The 19353-nt window shown below is 39.9% G+C and overlaps 1 protein-coding gene across 3 annotated transcripts; it reads left to right on the top strand.

Moving 5' to 3' along the window:
- Positions 1–876: 876 nt before the first annotated feature.
- On the top strand, positions 877–9468 carry mdm4 (MDM4 regulator of p53). Of its 3 annotated transcripts, none has more exons than XM_042500945.2 (11): positions 877–1071; positions 1686–1773; positions 1886–1960; positions 2797–2930; positions 3039–3088; positions 3551–3615; positions 4932–5028; positions 5110–5270; positions 5453–5635; positions 6729–6797; positions 6915–9468. In XM_042500945.2, exons 2-11 carry the CDS (start codon positions 1702–1704, stop codon positions 7482–7484), a joined length of 1476 nt encoding a protein of 491 aa, XP_042356879.1. In that variant the 5' UTR covers positions 877–1071; positions 1686–1701; the 3' UTR covers positions 7485–9468. The 3 variants fall into 3 exon arrangements, with proteins under 3 accessions (XP_042356879.1, XP_042356864.1, XP_042356871.1); XM_042500930.2 differs by having other exon boundaries at positions 879–1071; positions 5438–5635; XM_042500937.2 differs by lacking the exon at positions 877–1071 and adding an exon at positions 1188–1419 and having other exon boundaries at positions 5438–5635.
- The last annotated feature ends 9885 nt before the right edge of the window (positions 9469–19353 follow it).

Below are 19353 nucleotides of genomic sequence, written 5' to 3'. Positions count from 1 at the left end.
TTACAAAAAAATATGAAGTGTAGACCTAAATACCTAAATAGGGTGTTTATGATATGGAAAAAAACAAACCAGTCACACTCCAGCCACCCGCCTTCTCTAAAACAGTACATTCAGGGGTCAATACAAAAATGTACAAATTAAAAATAATGAGAATGTAAGTAAAAAACAGACAGACTACAACAGAATAAAATAAAACAGACACAAGTTTCAACATACACAGGGGTTTACCTAATTAGTTACATAATAAAGCTGGGAGATTTGCATAAATGAATAGTTTTAAATAAGTTTCATTTTTTTTAAGTTGTAGATATGTATCTAGATCAGATTTTTTTTTAAGGTGGTATATGAGGGCAATTTCTAAAAAAGAAAATAAATCATAAATATATGTATACGATTGTAAATGTAGCTAAAAATGATGAGCAAACTAATCATATACTGTTTATTCTTGGAGAAATGTATATTTTTGAGTTTTTCAGTGAAATGTTCTTGCCAAAATGTCTGTGGAGATCCAACTGAAAATCTTTTTAGAAGATAGTCACATGAACACATTGAGAAAACAAGTGCTCTAATGTTTCTACCATTTTGTTACAGAAGGCGCATTTGCCATTCATATCAGGAATTTATCTATAAATAATAAAATTTACTGGTTAGTTTCTGTATATATTTTTTAAAAAAAAAACATTATTCGATTTTGTCGGGCAGCACATATTTGTAAGGAGGAGTAAATACAGTATTCCATGTCTCACCATCCAGTCTGGTCGGTTCACTACTGTTCTCGGAATAAATGAATAAACCGCACCTCTGTGCTGTGGAAATGTGCCATTCATCAAACAGTAGGGGGCGCCACGCTCTCGGCCTGTGTAGCTGTGCAGCCGGAAGTTGTGCAGCCATAATCATCGTTTTGAATCTGTAGTTCAGTTATGCTAACTATCTGCTGTTAGTTAGAGTGAGCCATAGTTGATAACCTTAACATTTATTAACCACATATATTTACAGGATGCCGGCTGGTTGTTAAGGCAGCGGTGCGTGTGGAAGAATGTAGCTGCTGCGTAGTAATGTCAACTCATCACGGTGAGATCATTTTCATCGGCCCTATTGTTCAGGAAATAGCGAGCCAGCTAAGTCGGCTAACGTTAGCCCTGACGTTACGATAGCTAGCTAACACGTTTGCTAGTAGCAGATTTGTCACCTGCCAGCGTTACCCAGATGTTCCCGTTACACACGCCATTAGCTAACAGCTAGTTATGGTTTCCGTTGTGCTTTATTTTTTCCAACATTTAATCCGTTTTTTCCAACATTATGCTAGCTCGCCTCGTACTGAGAGCTTTGGCCTTGTTATTTGGGTACAGTAACGTTGAGTGCTGTCGCTTAAGAAGTAATGGTGGAGAGGCGTAACGAGTCAACCCAGGCAGCTGTCTGGTAAGCTAGCTCATTTTGGTGCCGTCTGTTCAAACGAAATACACCAAATTTGACATCGGTGAATCGCGTCGATGTCGCAGGCGATGCCATTAAATGCGAAGTAACGGAATAATTCAAGCTTGCATTAATTTGATAATGACATGTCAAGTTGACCTCGTGGGCGTTGGTATTGCGGTGCATCCTCAAGACACGAGCGTTATCATCTGGTGAAAGCGATGATGATTTGAAGGTCTCTTTACCTTACATGTGATGATTTTGTATTGCAGACTTTGTTCGTTTACTATGAGCTCCCTATCAGCCCAGCCTCCGGCATCAAGCTCATCATGCAGAACACTACCCGGAGAGGGAAATCAGGTATGACCTAACAAATCTCCGGCGCCTGCTTTGCCCTTACAATTATCCAACATTACAAATGTAGAACATATTTAATGCTGATCCGGGGAACTGTTTTTTTTTTCCCGCACAGGTGCAACCCAAAGCCCCTCTGCTGCAGATTCTGCGTGTTGCCGGAGCCCAAGAAGAAGTCTTCACACTCAAAGAGGTGAGCTGTCAGGTGAAATGTCAAGTATGTTTGTTAGTATGCAGCCTGTTATACTGGCTCATGACAAGTTGTTATCTGATACATGGCTATTCCAGGAATCATAAATCTTTTTTTTTTTTTTTTTTTTGAACAGCAGTTTATGTTACAGAACACACATCAACTTGGGCACAGTTTAATTTCCCCTGCTGTTTAGATTTTCCAACTTTTAAGAACTTTGTACAGTTTTGGAGAGAGAGTGTACACATACAAGGTCTGTAAAATATGTCAGGAGGCTTGATAAAATCAAACAAAACAACATAATAGGGTCATTTGTCCAATACCTCCACAAAATCTTCCCATAAAGGTTCTTACGTATTTCACCCACTCGGTCCATAGCTCAATGAACACACTTTTTGGAAGGCAAAGAGAAAACAGGAATATTTATATATATATATATATCATGTACTATCCACTCCTGTATTGTTTGGGGTTTGGGAAGTAACCAGCGCCTTGTGAGGGCTTTTTTGCATGCAGAAATCAGAATACATATTTATCAGGGTGCTCTGCCTGAAAATCAACATATCCTTAAAGCAAGTGTGGAAAATTGCAAGGGCAGATTAATATTGTGTGTGCTTTTTAGTGCTTTGTGAAATTCTGCCCAGAAAGGCCTAATCACTGGACACTCCCAGAATATACGCCAGTGGTTTGATTAAAAAACATTAATAGAACATTTTCACCCAAACTTCCCTTGGAATTTACACACATCCAGCCAGCCCTCACTATACATGCTTTCTATAGGTAAAACATATATGCTGCAGGTGCCTTGTGATATCTGATATCCAGTATATTTTGTGTAGGTGATGCACTACTTGGGTCAGTACATCATGGGGAAGCAACTGTATGACAAACAGAGGCAGCACATAGTCCACTGCCAGGATGACCCTTTGGGAGAGCTGCTGGAGGTGGAGAGCTTCTCCGTCAAAAACCCGAGGTATTCACCCGCTTTAAAAATGGAGCTTCTGATCAACACTCAGTCATGCTTGACTACACATGTTAAATAAAGAGGTCCATTCTAAACTCATGTAATCTCTTTTTACAGCCCGGTGTATGAAATGCTCAAGAAGTACTTAGTTGTGCTTGGTTGTTCTGGTAAGTATACATTTTAGGTATTCAGGTATTTATTTTATTCTTAATACATCTGTGATGATGTTTTTGTCAGGGGGCATCATCGAACAGCAAGCAATGTATCATTCTGTTTTATACAGTTAGTGCACTGTACATTTGTGATGACTTGACATTCTGTGTTTTTGTCCTCTTCCCTTTGATGAATCCAATATTTTATTTGCATCTTTGACATGATATTTTTTAAAGTGAAGATCCCTTGGTGATTATCTTACTGTCACATATATTCTTGATTCAGCTTTCTTTTTGCATACATGTGTGAGTGCTTGTGATAGTTTGTGCATCTCTCGGGGATGCAGCGTCAGTCACATGATTTTCCAGCTTGTCTGACAAAGCTGCAGAAGAAGGCCTTAGTGAGAGAGTGTATTGTGCTGTAATTAAAGGGTGGGGGTGTCCTTTTTCTGTTACTGTGTCTCATCTGAAATGCAGACGCTGCAGAGAATCTTTCAGTGGGCCGTGAATGTGTAGAGGGCGGAGTGGAGGATCGTGGTCAGGTAAAACCGAAGCATGGTGCTCAGGAGAAACAGAGACCCCCAACCTTTCCCACCTCACTGCACACAACTCTTGTTAACACATAGGGACAGGACCGGCAGGCCGAGTGCAAAGCTGCCAATAAATAATATCTTTTTATCATGAGATGTAACATGCACAGCTCACAGTGCTGGGGTGAGAGCAGTAGTTTTTGGTGTAGCACCAAGTCACCGAGCCTAAAGTGAGCTGCGCTCTGTTTGTGTGTGATGAGGAGGGGAGGGAAGGGCTGCTGTCTTCGCTGGTGTGCATTTGTACAGAGTGGCACCGTCTCTGTACAACCCCATCCTTGGTTTGGTCTGGTGGTATTTTCAGCACTCTTTTGCGATCCACCAGCACCACCCAGTGCATGGGGTGGGCAGAGTCACTCTCTCTGTCTGTCTCAGAGTTCTCTTCTCTGCTCCGAACTGGAGGATCGCAGCTTCCGATCCAGCCACAGGCCTAACAATAACCCTCAACCTCTTCACCCACCCCCGTGTTCCTAAACCTTTCTCTCCGAATCCCTGCCAAATCCACACCGAAGCACTTACTTATGTGTGAGACTTTGTCTAATCGTTGTTGAGCTGCGGTTAGATTTTTGTCTATACTCATTGGCTTTATAAATCAAACGAGTGTTTTCAATTATTGCATGTGTTAAATCTACTTAAAGATGACCAAATTTTAAGATCTGATCCTACTTGCAATATGTTTTTTCTTTAAATTCTATATTTAAATAATCATCTGTGTTAAATCGTCATCAGTAATAAACATTAGATGCATGCTTAATGACTACTTTCTCCTTCTGTTTCCTTTCTCATGTAAAAACATCTTTTTTTCTAAATGTGAACTCTTTTCCATAGATGTAAACTGTACAAGACCAGTTATCTTGCACAGTATATATCTATGTATGATATCTTAGAATAAGTCATAAGTTAAATCCTATCATTTAGTTTGCACATACTACATATGAAAACAATTTTTTACTGGACTAGAGCTGGATTTAAAAAAACAAAACAATTTTGACTCTCTAGTTTCATCACTTTGTTAATTAGTACGCTGGCTTTACTTCCTCACATTCCTCTATCTGTCTTTTTATACTCTCCACATGGTTTAGGTGCCCTTATTATCTCCTAAATTTGTTTTGACCTCCCTCCCCACTGGCCCGTACCCTAATTGCCCAGCCCCTTATTCCCTGTACCACCACCCCATACCGAGAGGCCATCTTGAAAAGGAGCTGCGAGTCCTCCATGTATCCAGTTATGGCTCTGTGTTCTAATTTTTGTCCTTCACGTTTTCTCCCTAGATTTGCGGAGGTGTGGTTAAAGCAGGGCTGGAGGCTGCCAGTGAAGGGCCTCACCTGCAGACCACCTCCCAGCGACGGCCCCGGGAGCCAGACGATGGTAAGCAAACCGTCTGTTTTATACTCGGCAGTATGCTCGGGACAAGATCGCTCAAAATGTAACCGCTCAAAATCTCTCCAGACTCTCTTGAAGGCCTGCCACGGTCAGCATGCAAACGGCCCAAACTAGATGTTACCTTGGACGAATGGGACCTCTCTGGCCTGCCCTGGTGGTTTCTGGGTAATCTCCGTAGTAACTACAGCCGCAGGAGCAATGGCTCCACTGACATCCATACAAACCAAGTAAGACACTTCATGTGATATTATAAAGTAGAACTTATGATGTTATTAACGGCTGGCTTTGGGTTAACTTGAGAGATTTCAAGCTTAAAAAACACGTTACTAATAATTAATGTTGGCAAATGGAATAAATTGGAGTGTAACGGTGGTGGTCTGACTGATGTCTTCAGCTGTCTCCTGCACAGGAAGAGGACACGGCCATCGTGTCGGACACCACCGACGACCTCTGGTTCCTGACCGAGGGCGGAAGTGAACAGGTGAGCGTGGAGATGAAAGAGGCTGCTCTAGAGGAAGGGAGCGCAGGAGAAGGGGAGGCGCCACCTGACGATGATGATGGAGGAGGGAAGGAGGAGAAAGCAGATAGAGAGGTAGGAGTTTGTTTCAGATTTTGTGTTTTCACAAGTCAGGCTCATACCAACATGTTTTTTTTCCTTTGGTAAGAAAAATAAATATTCATTGCGTGAGTAAGGATAACCAGGGTTCCCACTGATCCTTAAAAAATCTTTAAAAGCATTGGATCCATTAATCTAAAAATAAGGCCTTAATTAGTGTTAAAATGACTTAAATCAGCCTTTCAGAGGTCTTAAAGATCCATTTTTATGAAACATCTTTTCTGATGTTTCATTGTAAAATCTTAAAATAATGAATAACTTAAAAAAAATACTCACCCAATGCCTCATACATTACCATCACCAAAAAGTCATGTTTTATGTTGCAATAGATATTTAATAGTAATTATAATAAAGATGTGTGTGAAGCGTTCCTGTCTTTACAGGCATAGATGGACAACTTGACTGGTGCGTGGGGGCATATAATCACGTGGCAATATATCTAGTTGTCCTTTCATTTTGGCTACTGTACAATCGGAATTTAATCTAATTCTAGGTAGCATTAAAAGGTCTTTATAAAGTCTTAAATCCAACTTTCTTGATGTTCAATCAGATGTCTTGATGTCTCAGTCGCACCTTATCAGTGAACTCTATGTTCCTTTATTACTGTAAAATTGTACATACAGACATATTTTATTCTTATTGTATTTTTGTTTATAACAGTCACACACGCCACACAACATACATACACACAAACATACACACACACATACAAACACATACACACACACATCTTACAATACACACACATGCACAGACAAACATACACACCACATGCACACACACACGCCACACGGACTTTCAAGCTGTGAAATTGTTTTTAAGCACAATTACCTCCTTTACATGCACCTTATTATTATTATTATATTATTATTATACTTTATTCACCTATATACTGTATATACACAAATATTTAAATTATCTTTATTTTGATTTCTATTTTTTCTCTCCTTCTTACTTTCATCTTTACCTTATTGCTTGTCATGCTGCTCTGTGTGCCTTGAATTGCCCCCTGGGGACAAATAAAGTTTTTTGAATTTGAATTTGAATTTGAATTTGTGTATTTATCCAGATGCAAGAGGAGCCAGATGAAGACTCACAGTGTCTGAGCGATGACACTGACACAGAGATCTCCACACAGGTTTGGATCTGTTTGTTTTCTTACTGTATGTATGTTGTATTTTAGGGTTTTGATCAGCTATAGATTGAAACTCAAAAAAATGCAGATATGTGACTTTGTATCTCTGTTATTCCTCAGGATGCGTGGCAGTGCACAGAGTGCCGAAAGTATAACACACCTCTCCAGAGGTACTGTGTTCGCTGCTGGGCGCTACGTAAGAACTGGTACAAAGATGTCCCCCGACTCGCCCATTCCCTTTCTGTTCCCGACATCCCAGCATGCAGCTCTCTAAGCGCCCATGACGAGGAAGATGACAGCGACGCAGGCATCGACGTGCCAGACTGCAGCAGGACAGTCTCTGACCCCGTCATCCTGCCCTCCCACTCCACAGCTGACCGACCTCTGCCCACCATGATTACGGGGAAAGGCAAGGCTCCTTGGCCCTCCAGCTTCAACAAGGATGAGCAGCTCTCAGGAGGGGAGAGTCAGGAAAATCTGGGGATGGAGATTGAAGAAGTTAGGCCCGAGGCACTGTTGGAGCCTTGCAAGCTTTGTCGAGTGAGACCACGCAATGGAAATATAATACATGGACGTACGGCTCACCTGTTAACCTGTTTCCCCTGTGCAAGGAGGCTACACAAGTTCCAGGCTCCTTGTCCAGGATGTGGGAAGATCATTCAAAAAGTTATTAAGATATTCATTCTCTAAAAAAAACACACACACACACACACACCTCTCAGGCTCTGGGGACCTCAACAACAAAAAATACACATTCTCAAACACATTTGACCAAAAAAAGATGCATGCACTCTGTTGGTAGACACACACACACACACAAAACGTGCACCTTAAAAAAAACTATACAGATATACAAAGCACTTGGTGAAGCTTGCTCTTGGTTGCATGGTTTATTCTGCATCACACTGCCTCTGAAGTATTGTCAGATAAAACCTTGGACACAGGAGTTTGTCATACCAAATGCTTGTTTTGGTGCCACATTTTAAAAAAAGGGATCTACAAAGGCAGACATATTTATTTATTTATAAGAAGAACACATAGGAGTGCACAGTTTGTGTGAGCTTTTATTTGATTTCATGAAGGCTTGTTTTTTTCAGGCTGTGTGAATTTCCTCGTTGGTTTTTGCATTGAATGGTGCTATTTAAAATTAGTATTGCTTGCCTTTTGTTCTGTTCGTTTTGTTTGATCTTCTTTTTCCGTAGACTCACTTCAGTCACCATCTGGACAAACTAGAAAAATCAGTGCAGGTATAAAAATCCCAAGTTTATTTCTTTAAGCATCTTGAGGCTATTTTGTTTTGTTTCTAACCCTTATTTCCTCTTTTTGTTTTGTGGCTTGAGATTTGAGTTATGAAGATGAGATTGAAGGAAGAAAGGTCTTAAAACCATGATTTTCTAGTCAACAGCTGCAGCTCTGTGAAAGTGTCCTCCTAAGCTTTTCTTCTTAAAAAAAAAGTTCTTTCAGCATAACTGAATGTACTGTAAAATACAAATGTGGTGGCTTCAGTCCTCTTTCTCTTGACATAGTATTTTAAAACATAGAATTGAATTTAACCTGCTTAAGAATGCACATCTGAAGTATTTACTGTAATTTCCTCTCGGGGTAGTAATTTGATGTTAATATGTATTCAATATTTACAATTGCCAAGCCTCTGATGACAGTAATGCCTGCAGTAAGTTATGTCAAATAATTGTTGCTTAATGTTTAAATGTTATCAGTTTGAAAGAGTGCATTACATCTCTTCCTGAAGGTATGATAAATGAGCAATTTCTGTATATTTTGTATTTAATTTATTTATGATTCTAATTGTTTAGATGATCATCACGTCTAATGAAGCAGAAGAAGTCTGCACAGAGCTCTAATGTGTAATTTTACAGCATAAATATTTTATGTAACATCTACAAAAAAAATGTCTTTAATGAAACAGGCTACCCTCAGTTGAAATGACTATAGTACTTATTGGGAGTCGGAGGTTTGATTTCAGCGTTACACTGCCATGTAATGACTCTGAACTTTAATTTGTGTGTTATAGATTTTATTTCAATGGCTCTGCATTATTTGAAGATTGTACCGCTGGACCACGTAGATGTGATTTACTGTCAGTGAACGTGTGAGCCGTCTGCAAATACAGTATGCACCACAGCGCTCACAAGTAAGATGTTCAGTGACTGTAAGCATTTAACTCTTGGCTCTGCTTAGTGTAGAGGGAATATCCTCAGTGTTTGATCTGCTCTTTACTTGCGCTTAATCGTTCTGCCAGCAGGTGGGGAGAAGTCTCAATATTGTATTTGGCGTCTACAGAAGCTGTACAGAACCGGTAATAACATGTAAAGCATATATAGAGCATGCATCTCGTCGTGACTAGAGCCAGCACTGAGCTGCTGTCAGAGCTATATTAGCTATATAAAATCTATAAAGGATTAATGTAGCCTGTTGCATTTATCGCCAATATTGTGCATTGAGATGAGAAAAACTTCCTCTAGATACAGACCTCATGAAAATGGCCTCGTGCTTCTTATACCATTGATACTGGTTCAGAATGACAGACTATTAACGACAGTAAGGCTTCAATGTGCTTAAATGGTACAGCTAATATAGTTGTTTTTTTTCTACCTGTCATGGAATAAAATATGTTGTTTTGTAAAGCAATAAAGAATTACGAGTTAAAAGTTAAGTTCACTTTCTGATTTCTGATCATGTAGTAGACACACTGTTGAAGTGTGTGTGTGTGTGTGTGTGTGTGTGTGTGTGTGTGTGTGTGTGTGTGTGTGTTGGCTGAAGAATAAGTCATTGTATGACAGGACAGCTGTCATATGTCCTCTCCTTCTTGACTGGGCTCCAGCACCTGCAACTCTCCTCTGCTTACTCACTGTACTGCTTCCTCGTGTCCGCCTTATTTTTGGGACCTACAGTATGTTGCTGTAACACGTCTGCTTTCCAATTTGTGCATAGATACTGCAGCTATATTACCCCAGGGTGTTATATAGATCATAATTACCCATTAGGGAATATTAGGAAGTGTGGAAAGTCCCCTGTGAAGCCCTTCGCCATCTGAAACCACACTATGGTTCAATGAAGCCTACAGAAATAGCTTGTATAGACATTTTGATAAAATATGAGCACTTTCACTCGTGAAGGCAACATTATTTTTAAAGCTCTTTAAAGCTGTAGCTTTACACAGAAGTACTTCGCAGAGGATGTGAGATAATAAGCAATGGTTAAGTAAGCATTCAGATCTGTTACTTCTAAAAGTATTAATACCACATTTACTCAATACTCAATCACAAGTTAGTTCAGCATTGAAAACATTCTCTCAGTAAAAGTACTCAGAAAAAAAGGTTTATAAAGTGTCTAAAGTAAAAAGAAAAAACTTGAACCAACTGTTGTAATATATTATATCATAGGATTATTATTTCTTGTATATTCATGTGTAAACCACAGATGGGACCAAGTCATTGTTTTGCAAGTCACACATAAGTCACAATCTTTGAACTCGAGTCCCAGGTCCCAAACTTTGAGTTTGTAGTCCTAACAAGTCATAATGCGCTATACACCAAATGTAATGCTATCCAACAGATAGAGAATAATAGATTATAGAGAAATAATAGATTATATTTACCGAAATCGTGAATGCTTTTTAAATTTAAATTTATTTGTTAAAACAAAATTGTTGGAAGTTTTATGTCTCCGTCTGTAGTTTTTGATCTACCTATTTTGCGTACTGCAATACGTTTTTTGTTGTTGTTGACCACAGAATAGTTTTTTGTTTTTTGACAGCCCCTCTGCTATGGATTTCTCTGCTGCTGCTGATTGTTTTCTGATTGCAGGGCAGCAGACTTGATGAGCCCAATCAGCATGTGCCCAGGTGTGTCCCATGACGGTGATTTGGTGTGTGCCCTATGCACATGAGAGCAGCAGACCTCCTCACCACAGCACATTTTGACTCATCCACTTCCTACACTACTGACTCCACAGATTTCAGATATCAGAACAGAAGTATTTGTGCAATTTCTTTGATTTGTTTGGATTTTTTTTTAGTTGATCGTTTATTTTATAGGTTTATTTTAACCCTGTGTCTTCCTCTTTTCTCAAATCTAAGAGCTGGGTTGTGAAAAATTGGCTTAGTGAATGTGACAAAGAGGGAATCCACACAACAGATTTAGTCAGTACAGTCATAATTTATTACACTTCATCAGGAATACTAAAACTTTAACATTTAAAAAAATGGAAAAAAATATAACAAATTATAGAAAAGTACATTTTGAGCACTTTTTAAGGTCATTTTTGTGTTTGTTTTTTACTTTTTTTTTCTCATTCTCAGGTGATTTTCTTGTAACCTTTGGGCAAATTTTTGGCCATGTTTTGTTAAGTTGCTCGTAGCCTTTTCCCCATGTTTTTAAGAGAAATCAAACCAATTTGCTCAGGTTTTGAAGGCTTAATCTACAGCAATGCATCATATGGCATGAAATCTATATATATGTTGATGTAAAATCTTTATTAAGTATAACTGTCAAACAGTTGTAGTGGAGTAGAAATTAAAAAAAATGTAAGATGGAATTATTTAAGTATAATTAAAAAAAATCTGTATACATGTGATACATAAACATTTAGTTACATTCCACCACTGGTAAACATCACATAGCAGGGAGTGACTGGCCCCACAGTATTAAATGCTCATGACAGCCATACTAAAATGCTTTCCCACTCTGCATCTAATTCAAGAATGGCATACTGCTCTGTCCGCGGCGTCTGGCACGTCAAAGAGCGCAGAGATGAAGAATGGCATAACACCCCTGGTGACACGGCACCCAGAGCTTGGCAGCTCGAGAGCGGCACAGACCAGGGAGTGGTAGGGTATCTGCATGTTTCCATGGCGACAGCACCTCCATCCCAACATCCCAGAATAACTTAACACATTCTCCCTTTATCCCCTATGGCGTATGCAATACTTCCTAGAGGGATAATAGTTAGGATGAAAGCTCTGCGTTAAACATTACTCCCATACTTTTGCCCATTTTTATCATTTTATTGCTCTTACTGGCTTTCTTGTACTTTTGAACTGCCTTTATAGATACACATAGTATTTTTGCGTCACTCTCTTTCTGTGTCTGCATACCTCCAGCCTGTTTACCCTCCTTTGCTTTCTTCTGCATGTATGTCTGGATATCTGTAACTGTATCTGTGTGCACAGGACCTTTTTTCTCACCTCTACACACACACACACACACACACACACACCACACACACACTTTCTCTCTGTTGTGTCCGACTATTTGGTCACTCCAGAAACCAGGCCGCTAAATTTGTCCCACTGCTGACATGGGAGAAGGTCAGTGGTGCCAGAGACACAGAAAAAGCCATAAAGACAGAGAGAATTTCAAAATAAGAGTTGAAATGTTGAAATTGGGGGAAAACAGGTGATGACAGAGATGCGAGTCATTAACATTATAGATCTTGACTTTCCTCATACCCACATTAGGAGGTCTGATACCAAAGATAATATGGAAGCTGGGCTGACTGGGTTCAGGGCATAGTTTCCGCATAGCTATCCACTCAGATCTCACAACACTGTGCAGTTGTGTACATTACTGGTCTCAGACGGGATTCAGTTGTGTCTCCTAGAGGAGCTATGCAGATCGTGGTTTACACTTGGGCAATGTCAGGGTGTAAATTGCCTTCAAATTAAACTGGATAGATTTTATGAGGGCCCGGCTTTACCCTGTCAAATTATCAGGTACCTTTACAATTAACTCAGAAAGATTGATGTGTGTTTTCTGGCCATTGATGCCTATTCTGAGTTATTGCAATGAAAATGACCTGGCCCAGCATTGGCCCAAACTCGGCACGCTGTAAAATAAATTGGTCCAATTTCAAGTGCTGACCCTGCTTAGCATGGGGCCCATCATCAAAAATGACCTGGCCCAGCAAAGGCCCAAACACAGCATGCCAGAAGAAATAAGTCGTGATGTATCCATTGCCCCACTTAGGATGAGCAGAGAATCCAGCCCAATAAACTAGCCTGATTTTGGCTGCTGACACTGTTGTCACTGGGCTTCTATCAAAAATGACCAGGCCCAGTATCGGCCCAAACATGGCACGCTGGAAGAAATAAGTTGGGCCACATCCAGTTGCCCAAACTGTCTGGGGACTCGGGATGAGTGATGCCCTAGAATCAGGCCCACTACACTTGCCCAGTTCCAGCTGGTGACACTGCCATCACTGGGCAGTTATCAAAAAGACCTGTCCCAGCATCTGCCCAAACTTGGCATGCTGGAAGACATAAGTTGAGCCATTTTTGGTTGCCTCACTCAGCATGAGACACAGAATTGGGCCAAATAGACTGGCCTGATTTTGTCTGCCAGCACTGCTGTCAGTGGGCCGTTATAAAAAATGATCTAGCCCATTCTCGGCCCAAACACGGAATGCCGGAAGAAATAAGTCGGGCCGCATCCGGTTGCCAGGCTTGGCTAGGACTCAGGCTGAATGACACCCCATAATTGGGCCAGTTGAACTGGTCAGATTCTGTTTGCCATCACTGGGACGTTATAAAAAAAAATGACCTGGCCCAGCATTGGCCCAACTCTGCTATCACTGTGGTGGCATTATTGGAATATATGTCTTGTAAATAATCTGGTTGTTTTGATGCATTGGAGCTCGGGTTATTTAACAGTGAATAACTTTAGGGGGACCATGTGCTGCAAAGTATGTTAGAGGGAAGTGGGTTATGTACGTAGGTATGAGTATGTATATGTGTTTGTCCATGTGTGCTGGAGCCTCGCAGTGAGCGGGATGCCAGTGGAGGGAAGGGCAGCGGATGGCTCAGGGGGCTCAGTCCATTCCTGTGATTTAACATGACACCACTTGCACTAAGACTGCAACAGCTGCGTATGCACATGCCGGCCATTCTGTTTGTTGTAGGGGATTACCCTGCGATAAAAGCCCCAGTGAGCAGCAGCATGGCTGGGCTACAGAACTACTGTTTCCCCCCTGACTTAGAAAGCTTTCTCCAGGCCTCCAGAGCCCTGTGAAAACACAGGTGTGGGCACTTCATTCTGAACAGAAATGAATGGGAGTATTCTCCTGATGATTAGCTGGGCCGTAGTAGTGTCACATCACCTTCAGGCATCAGTCAAACGGCACAGCACTTCAGCTTATGTAAGGTTGATTACTCAACAGAATTAGTGGGGCATAGTAGAGTAGTAATCAGCTCCGACGGCTCCCACTCATTTACCTCAGAGCAGTTAGGTGATTGATTAGCTTTCATTGTGTTGTGCTTATGATCGTCTGGAAGATGCTTCGCATCTTTCATCATTATTGTTGTGTAGTCAGCAAAAAATCAACATAATCTGAGACAAGAGCGCTCTGCATCATGCAGTATGAAAAACTGGTATGAAAGGGTTCAGTAATGGACGTGCAGTTATCATGGCGACAGCATAGAAACAGTCTTTGAGGCCACACAGTTGAGCATCTGTTGCTGTCACTATGGTGACCATGTCACCTCTGAGAGGCACTTAACCAGCCCAGACTTTACAGAACAAAGCATACCAGGATACGTAAACACGTAACTTTAAATATAGACATAGCCAAATTTCCCGTTACCTTCTCCTTAGATTGGCTTTTATTTTAGATATAAATCTTGCTTTACTTTTAATTTCCAGACAAATCTTTGGAAACGACTTTTCTGACTGTGATTGATTATACTTACATTTATGCATACAGCTTCCTCCATTTTACAGAGCCTCAGCCTACCATGCATCATTACAAATGCAAAGTTTCTTACTCACCATTGTATTCTTTATGATTTGATGGGTTGAACATCATTTAAAACTCACAGTCAACAACACTGGTATGTTTTTATTCATAAAGCAATAATAGGCAGACTTTCAGACTACCACTGTAGCTTTAAATCCATTGTTATGGAACTATTCAGTTTCTATTAAAATGAATCTTTAGGGCAAATTACAAAAAGAAAGTTACCAAAAGTCTTGTAGTTTTATTGAAAAGGAACTTAGATGTGAGATATTAGACATGACAATGAATTAAAAGCTTGCAAATAACTTTCTGTAGTTGGTTCTTGTTTTATCAAAAATGGAGAGCTTGTTTAATTTGTATCATAAAATTGTACACATCCAACTAATTAATTACAAATAATTCTAGCTAACTAGCCCTGTAATAATTAGGTAACCTTTCCAATGTCAACCCTGAATAGGATAAGCGGTGAAAGATAATGGATGGATGGATCAATGCTAGCTAACCTTTGGGAGTGTATCTGTGCACAACAGGAAAAGAATGCTGAACGCAGAAAAAAAAGTAAAAGCTGTAAATAGGCAAGCAACTACAGGAAATGAAAAGAACACTAATGTATTCAAAAAGATTCAGTCAAAGCTTTTCTTTTTGAGGAAGCTTAGATCCCTTGATAGGTAAGATGTTCCTCAGTCTAATGTTGTGTTTGTTGTGCATCATATTGTGTCTCAGAGGATGGCGGTCCTTGTTTATCCCCCTTTAATCAACACGCCTTCACTGTTGTTATGTTTTTCTCCTCTTACATATCTGAGATTTCCCGACTGTGCTCAGATGACAGTTCTCCAGGTCAGTGATGATCTTGAGACTAACCTGGGGTGAGGAGGACTGATCCCTCCCCCCTCCTGTCCCCCTCTGCTCAGCTGTCCCACAATGTGCTGCTGCTTGTCACTGAAGAGAAATGGAACAGTGTTGCCAGTGACAGGGCAATCCTTGGTGCACACACACACACACACACACACACACACACACACACACACACACACACACAGACATGTAAGCACACATACGAAAACACAAAGTGCCAGTCTCTAAAGATAAAAATATATCAAATCTAGTTTTTAGTCTCAGTTGTATGCTGTAAAATCTAGCAGGTTGACTTTACTTAAAAAATGTAGGAAAACAATTTCCTCAAAAATGCAAGTAAATGTAACTATTAGTCTTAATCTATCTTTATACTTTATACCTAATTGTTGAGTTTACTTAAAATTTAGTTATAGTTGCTTAATTTTATTAAGCTGCTGCAACATAAAATGACAAGTGAAACTACCTTGTTCTTTCTAAGTGTTTGCAACTTCAGTTAACCAAATTATTCTCTTAACTCAGTCATAATAAAAATAATCAAAAAAAGGATAGTAAGGAGCTCTGCGAGTTCTGTTTTATTAACATGATAAAGAATAAATAAACATGATGGAATGGTTTGCAGCTGGCAGAATACAGATATATAGTACAGTAAACTTGGTTTATTGAAGTTATAATACAATAATAATATAAACTTAGAAGAAACTTAGAAGAAAATCCTTTTTAGGTTCCTTTTATTATGATTGAGCTAAGTCAGACTAACCTAGTTTACTGATGTTGCTTACAGAACGAACAAAGTAGTTTCACTTGTCATTTTAAGTTGCAACAAATTCACAAAATTAAGCAAATACAGCTCATTTTGAGTAAACTTAATGAGATATAAAGTAAACATATATTAAGATTAATATTAGTATTTACTTAACTTTTTCAAAGCAATCAGTTTCCAAGATTATTTTCAGTATGACCAGCTTGTCTGATTTTATAGTGTTGGTTAACTTGTAAGAATATTTTATCAGATTTGATATTCTATGTTTGAGTTCTTCACTGAATTTAGGACTGTATCAGCAACAGTATCTGCAAACAGTGAATAAACACCTGATCTCTGGTTTACGGCATCTCAAGAGTTCACTTCAAAATGCTGAGAGGGGACTTGCTCCTCAAACAAAACACAAGTGTGTGCCTGAAACTACAACACACACACACACACACACACACACACACACACACACACACACACACACACACACACACAAGTTCTCTAGTTCTGCTGACAATGGGTTACGATGACAGAGGGTTATGAGTGACTCTGACACACTGCAGACCCCCGTCCCTGCTGTACCCCTGAGAGCAACACAGGCCTCTTTGTACTCGCTCCACCATCAGTGACTATCCATCACAGACTAACCTGACAGCCCACCGCAGCCCTGCGCCAAGCTTCTGCACGCTGCCTCAACCCCAAACCCCTACCCGAGTTTGAAGCCTGAAGCCCCAGGACTAAAGACCACGAGCAGTGAGCCAGTCCTGCCAGACCGCTGCCTGGCATCCAGTCCCAGAGGCTTCCTCTGTCTGTATCAACAAGTCATTTTATCTTACACTGAGTCGGAAACTTTCACTCACCACAGCACATCATTTTTGTTTTAATTGTGAATGTGACTTCATTGCTAATACCATCAAATTAAGGAATTAAAGGAAAGTTCTGGAACAGTGCACTTAAGTATAGGATATTAGGGCTGTGCCAGTTTGAAAATTTTCAAACCAGTTTGATATGAAGCCAAACACTGGACCAGATTGGTTTACCGAAATTTTATCAGATACCGCAGATAACAGAAATTGAGTGTCTAACTATCAGGTAGCAATGCCTAACACCGGACCTGCGTGTCCAAACTGAATCAGTTACATATGCACACAGAATGATAAACACTACTAAGTTGTCAAACATGATATTAGGCTTATAGATATTAATCATGCTGTCAAATTGCTCATAACTAACGCAATTTGGATTTGGCAATGTAACTTACTATGTAACTGACTTTAACATTGCCAAAACATGACATAATGATAAATGCTGGTTCAGCCAGTTTGTTTGTTTTTACATATATTTAGGCCTCCTGTGCACCTACTTTTTAACAAAGCACAAACTTTGACTCTTAATTAGTGTTTTATTAAAGACAGGTGCAACGTGACCACACTCTAAGAGCCATTTCTCACGGCAGACTTGTAAGAGCAGGAAAAACACAGGTTTAATTAATTACAATGATTACAGCTCTGCTCCACTCAGGTGTGCCAGTAAACTATTCACATTGAGCCAGCATGCGCTGTACCATGACCCTGGAACTGACACACTTACTAAAATGCACACATAATTAATGATAGTAATTACACCTGTGTTTTTTCTAAATGTCACGATGTCTGCTATGACTTAATGATATGCTCTTTAAAGCAATGAATTGCGCATGTGAAATTAATTGATCCAAGTTCTCTGATAGTACTCTGAGGAATGAAAGTTTGGCTCACAAAGAACTGAAGCGAGAACTAAAAAAATGGAGCACTGTGCTAAGTGGCAGCTAGTAGCTATGAAGATGAAGAGCTGTTAGCATTAGCCAACTAAAATGTTTTGGATACTGTTACAAAACTAAAGCTGCAGCAGTATACAGTATACACTTCCAAGGTAAAAACTGAACTTTTTACTCTACTATTACTAGGCAACTACTTTCCAAATTGAGACAATTAGTGAGTTAATTAGAAAATTAATTAGCACATTTTTTATAATCACGTTACCTGTGCTAACAGGTGACTGATGATCAGGTGAGAGTCATTACTGAGCAAACCTGCGTAAGAGCATATTTGGATGGTTAAGAATATTTGGTGCCTCTGGCATTGACTTCTCTTATATTTTCTCTTACTAGAAAATCAAGAGAAGAAATTTAAGAGAATGCTGCTGCATGAGGCCCAATGTCTCTTAATCCACTTAAGGCTGTAAAGACTGATGTTCAGTGTTGGGCTTTCTGAGTTTTCAGGTGAGCTAGCTAGCCACACACTCCTCTCATTTCCTCTCTAGACGTGTGTGTCCATCTCATTTTGCATAACAAAAGTAAAGTTGGAATTTGGGTAGTGAAAGATAAATGGAAGAATTAAATAAATTAGGTTTTAATTTGAATTTTTTTAACTAATTGCAGGTTATATTTCAATTTTAATCATTGAGCAGTATCTATTACTATTTATTTTAACAATATTTATTGTAATACATATTGTAATATTGGATCACCACAGGGAGTCAAGAAAAAATACACCAATCTTAAGAGCGAATATAAACCTGTGGTGTTATGTTATGGTGATCATTTATAAAGATTATTTTATCTCTCGTTTAGATCTTGATGTGTCATTGCCAGTGGTATGCATCAGACAACATATAATGTAGTGTGGCCCCAAAACAGAGAAATACCCCTGTCTCCAGCAAACATCTCCTGCCAGTATGTGTATAACTGTGATAAACCTAAGGTGCTGATATAGGACACACTGGGATACAGCACATCTCACACTATGCCTGTCATTCCAGGTCCCTTCTCTGCTGACAGAGGTGTGTGTTTTGGCTGTTTGTCCATGTTATCGGAAGCCAGTCCGAATTAAGTGGTGAGCTATTGGGTGAGACACGTCCTGGAAGGATTAGCACCCGGTGGCTAGGCTAACACTGTGACTAACTGGAGGTCAGAACAACGAAGGCCACACCTCTGCGTGGTCGTCCGATTGTTGCCCCTCGATTTCTGAGAGTAACGGGAGCTGGTGTCAACTTGCTTCTTTACTTACTGTACTATAATCTGTCCATTCCTGCGCAGGCTTGTCTGACTGCAGGTCCAGTATAACTCAGAAGGTCACTTTCATCACCCTGTGCAATCATATTGGAAGGAAAGTCAGTAGATATGAATGCGGTTACGTAAAACCAAGACCCGGCAATGGAATG

The sequence above is a fragment of the Plectropomus leopardus genome, chromosome 2, assembly GCF_026936395.1.
Source record: "Plectropomus leopardus strain MGB_pleo_1.0 chromosome 2, ASM2693639v1, whole genome shotgun sequence".
Lineage (NCBI taxonomy): Eukaryota > Metazoa > Chordata > Actinopteri > Perciformes > Serranidae > Plectropomus > Plectropomus leopardus.
The sequence above is the reverse complement of the archived record's forward strand: the minus strand, read 5'-3'. Positions and strand labels throughout refer to the sequence as shown.